The sequence below is a fragment of the Gossypium arboreum genome, chromosome 13 (genome assembly GCF_025698485.1).
Source record: "Gossypium arboreum isolate Shixiya-1 chromosome 13, ASM2569848v2, whole genome shotgun sequence".
NCBI lineage: Eukaryota > Viridiplantae > Streptophyta > Magnoliopsida > Malvales > Malvaceae > Gossypium > Gossypium arboreum.
This window is the reverse complement of record NC_069082.1, coordinates 3400583-3405150: the sequence shown is the minus strand read 5'-3', so window position 1 is coordinate 3405150 and position 4568 is coordinate 3400583. Positions and strand designations below refer to the sequence as shown.

General features: G+C 32.2%; 1 protein-coding gene across 1 annotated transcript; it reads left to right on the top strand.

Annotated features, from left to right (window-relative positions):
• The first annotated feature begins 2002 nt into the window (after nt 1-2002).
• LOC108462988 (uncharacterized) lies at nt 2003-3757 on the top strand. The gene is made up of 4 exons (XM_017762915.2): nt 2003-2220; nt 2607-2854; nt 3030-3243; nt 3351-3757. Exons 1-4 carry the CDS (start codon nt 2062-2064, stop codon nt 3480-3482), a joined length of 753 nt encoding a protein of 250 aa, XP_017618404.1. The 5' UTR covers nt 2003-2061; the 3' UTR covers nt 3483-3757.
• The last annotated feature ends 811 nt before the right edge of the window (nt 3758-4568 follow it).

Genomic DNA, 4568 nt, shown 5'->3' with positions numbered 1-4568 from the left:
CCTTTAGATTAATTTATTTTTGTCAATTTTAAAAGTGAGCAATTAAGTAAAATTAATCATGATACTAATGTCTTTCACCAATTGTACATAATTTTGATTAGTATGATAATAAATCTAGTATTCAATATTTATATATTTTTCATTTTGGCCTTAATTCTAAAAATTTTAACAAATTCAACCTCAACATTTACATAAATGTTGTGGGATAAATTTGTTAAATTAAGACCAAATTGACATAATGTGTAAATTTTGAGGATTAAATTTATTATATCAATCAAAACCAAGTACAATTAATGAAAAATATTAATGTCGTGATTAATTATCTTTAGTTGCTCACTTTTTTAATAGAGATTAAATTACTCTGTTTTTTCTAAATGAACCAATTTGTTTCAATTTCGAAATTGAAAAAAACTAGAGAAATCTTTTTACCATTAATGCATCATGTATATTTATTTCTTTCTACAAAACATATCTTCCTCATTGCTTAATATATTTTTCATCCATACGTTTCATTTGAGGCTTAAATCTTAATACTAAATCCGCCTTAAATTTCGTAACTTTTCTCAACTTGAGCTGAAGTTTTTCTATTACATTGGCTCTTAAGGTTGACATTTGTTACACAAATTAATCTCTATAATTAACACTTAATTTTTAAATAATTGGGTGAAATGGCTAAATTAAGATATAATACGTAGACAAATAGGGGGATATCACATGTTTTCGTCTTTAATTATTCTAAAAAAAACAACTTAAAATTTCAAATACATATTCAAAAATTAAACAAATTTAAAAATATATACGAAAGTATACCAAATTATGGTATATTTTAAAATTTTGATATTAACTTATAACTGAGTGAATTGATAAATATTTTTTCTGAAGCGAAGAGCATACTCATATTTAGATAGTAAATGTACATTTCAAAAGACTTCAATCGGTACACGTAAAAAATAGGCCAATTCAACAGCTTTTTGTTCAATTTCGCGCGAAGTCAAATTCTCATCAGTATGAGTCAAGGGAACGGTCCACTGGCCTCTAATTTCCATATAAAGGACATGACGAGCATAAATACCCTCTTTAACTTCTATCCTGATGGACTGAATAACTTTCATAAGGAATCGTAGAAAGATGCGACAATTTTGTTCTAGGAAAACCCCAACGAAAAATACATAGTATTCCCTTTTTTCTATCGAATCAATCATAACCACTGCCTACATTCCAAAAAATCGTGCACTACAAATAGGAACTAATAAAGAGGCCTACGATCCTATAGAAAGACATCACGATTCCTTGTGGAAAAAAAAACTATTTGCTGAGATGGAAATAAAGATATCAAATTCCTACTAAGATAACTAGAAGTTTCAACAAATAAAAACCTTAATGAACCAAGAAAAAGAATAAAGGCCTAGCAGAAATTACCTGTTTTTCAAGATCCCACTATAAATTCTATCCATATAGATTATGATCGCCAACTTATACATACTAAATCCAGTTACATTTTATTGGAATTGAGAGAATAACAAAAAAAAATTGACTTTACTTTTTTTGTTTCTGAAGTAACTCTCATCAACTAGTACTATTTTGATATGAACTTTTAGAAGGAATTTATCAAATTACTTTGATCTAAAATTATCCCTTTTATATTATTTCCTATATGGATCTACTAGATATATAGACTTTAATTTCATACATCCGTTTGGTACTGATCCACTTGTTATAATTCATTTAACCCTATATCATGTTTACATATGCATAAGAGAGACTTTTTCATTTATGTTTGGTTAAAGAAGCCAGATGTTATACAATATTCTACTAAATAAGTATCCATGACATCTAAGTCTTAAAAAAAATAAAAATAAAAGGGGTAAGATTTGATCTTTGACCCATCGAATCTAAAAAACCTTGGTTTTTTGAACATGTGTTTAGTTAGAAATATATCTTATAAGATTGGGCCATGTGATGGCGGACTAAATATAGGATTATCGATTGGGCAAGATCCAAATAGTATTATTTTATTGGGTATTACATTAGAAAACATGGTCAAGAACAGTTTCTGCTTCAATGGCGGAGGCAGGAACAAGGAAGAGAAAAATGGTGGACAGAAGCAGAACCATAACATCAGCTGATAACAAGAAAGCAACAGCAGTGGCAAAGTGGCCTTCTCTTAAATCCAAACTCGATCTCCACATTACCCGCCTTCAAGACAATGATCTCTTCACCGTACGTTTCTCTTGAATTTCGCTTTCTTTTTTTTTCTTTAAAAATAAAATTATCTCCTTTTTTCTAGTGCCTTATATAGGTAGTGAAATTCTAGGACTATTCTAAAAACAACCCTTTAATATTACCTTTCCATCAGCTCTAGTGTTACCCAGAAACATTATAAAAGTTGTAGTACTTTGCCTAATTGGGTATTGTTCTAATTGTGCAATTAGTCATAATATTACAAACTTTTGTAATTGGTTAATGTGGAAATTACACTTGCTAACAGTATGATTTGTATGTTTATAAAGCATTAAAGTTTTTTGTCTTGAATTCAGGTTCATATAAGTTACTCTCCAATGGATAATGATCTTGTTGAAATTCGTGGATGGTATTGATTCTTTCAGGTGCAGAATTTCTTCACATCTGCAGAGTCAAAGGCATTTATTAAGACTGCTGAGTTAATTGGTTTTGAGCACCAAGGAAGTCTTGGTCCAACTAAAGGTGAAGCATACCGAGACAATGATCGGTTATCTGTTTATGATCCTAAACTTGCTGATACTATATGGCAGTCTGGACTTAGCCTATTATTCTCTGATATTAAGATTAGGGGGAAGGTTGCGGTTGGGTTGAATCCCAATATTAGATTTTACAGGTACCTTTATTTTCCCCCCATTAAACCCATGTTTACTTTTATCTGAGTAAATGTAACTTTGGTTGGACTATAAAAGGTTATGATGTGTGTATTGAAGGCTGAATAATATGCTTTGTAGTGTATATTGAAGCCTGAACTTTGATTTTCACTTTATTCAATTAATATTCTACTTCAGGTATAAGGTTGGCCAGCGCTTTGGACGGCATTTTGATGGAAGTGTTGATCTTGGAGAGGAAAAGCGCACCCATTATACTTTATTAATATATTTAATCGGTGGTCCCGAAACGGAAGGCAAAAGTGACTTGAGCAACCTGAAGGATTCTGCATCAGAGCCTCTAGTTGGAGGAGAAACTGTCTTCTATGATTCATGGAACGAAATTGTAGCAGAGGCAAATTTCTTCCCTTTCATGTTACTTTTGTCTTTTTGAGTTCCTATCGGATTAGGTATATGGCTTGGTATGGGATACCCTTTATTTATGTAATATTAACTCTGTAGGTTGCTCCCGCTGAAGGAATGGCTCTCCTACACATTCATGGTGACAAATGTATGCTGCATGAAGCTCGAAATGTCTCCAAGGGTATCAAGTATGTTTTCAGATCAGATGTAGTTTTTGCTTGTGGGCTGTAGTTTTCAAATTGAGAAGGTTCGTGAGTTTTCCTCTAAAATTATACAGCAGCCGTAGCAATGCCTAACTGATACATGTATGATCAATATTGTTAAGGTGTGCACCTAGGCTGTAGTGCTAGAAAACAAAAGCACCACCCTTCCAGATGAGGTACATTTGGTCATGTGTATGCATGGTGCACCAAGGGGCACTTTTTCTAAGAAAAAAAGGCCCATTTGGTTGAAGTTATCTTTAATTTTTATTACTTTTAATGAATTGCTAATGTAGTGCCGTAGAATTAGATCTCATGCTATATATATATTTCATAGTTTACCTTCTCTGCAGTTTTGACAATATTGTGTTACCAAAAGTGAGGGAGCATTCTTGCTTTATCACTTTCCCTTGCTTCGAGGATTAAATCTTCTTGGTTCTTTCTGGACTTGCATTTAAAGTTTGATTGCATCTTGTTCTGATTGTAATGCATCCTGGTATGGCAATGCCTGCCACCTTTTGAAACTGGATGACTCTTCCAACAAGCAAAGTGGACATCATTCATAACTACTTAGGGCAAGTTTAGGAATGCTTTTCAAAAGTTCTTTGGGACAAAAACATTCCTAAACAAACTGCTTTTTGAGAGAAAAAGTGCTTCTCCTAAGCCAAAATTAGCCCAAAAGCATTCTTTCCAGAAACTAATAATTTTTGCTTCTCCCAAAAGTGTTTTATTTTTTTTCTCAGAAGTACTTTTGAGAAGAATTCCTAAACTAGGCCTTAATCTTATATTGTTGAAATGATCAGGCTTAAAGCATATTTGAAATTCATTCTTCATGCCAATATTGCTGATGGGGGTTTGCTCTCACCTGTATTTGAAATTTATAGCTTGACAGACTAGTGACAAATTCACGACAAAAGCAACATTTAGAGCTCAACTATTTACGGTGACAGACTTTAGTGACGGACTTCTGATGAAAATATCACCATTACCATCACAAAATTTTTGATATTATTTCTCGTGATACTCTGTAACAGAAATTTTTGTTGCAAATAGTGTCGGCATTTTGCGACGGGATTGTGACAGTTTAATCGATTTAACTAATTTTTAAGAAATAACT

Bases quoted from the DNA above. Each gene is read 5' to 3' on its own strand.
- LOC108462988 (XM_017762915.2), top strand. From the start codon at position 2,062: ATGGCGGAGGCAGGAACAAGGAAGAGAAAAATGGTGGACAGAAGCAGA. The intron at 2,221-2,606 runs GTACGTTTCTCT...TGATTCTTTCAG, and splicing joins AAGACAATGATCTCTTCACC to GTGCAGAATTTCTTCACATC. The intron at 2,855-3,029 runs GTACCTTTATTT...ATTCTACTTCAG, and splicing joins CCCAATATTAGATTTTACAG to GTATAAGGTTGGCCAGCGCT.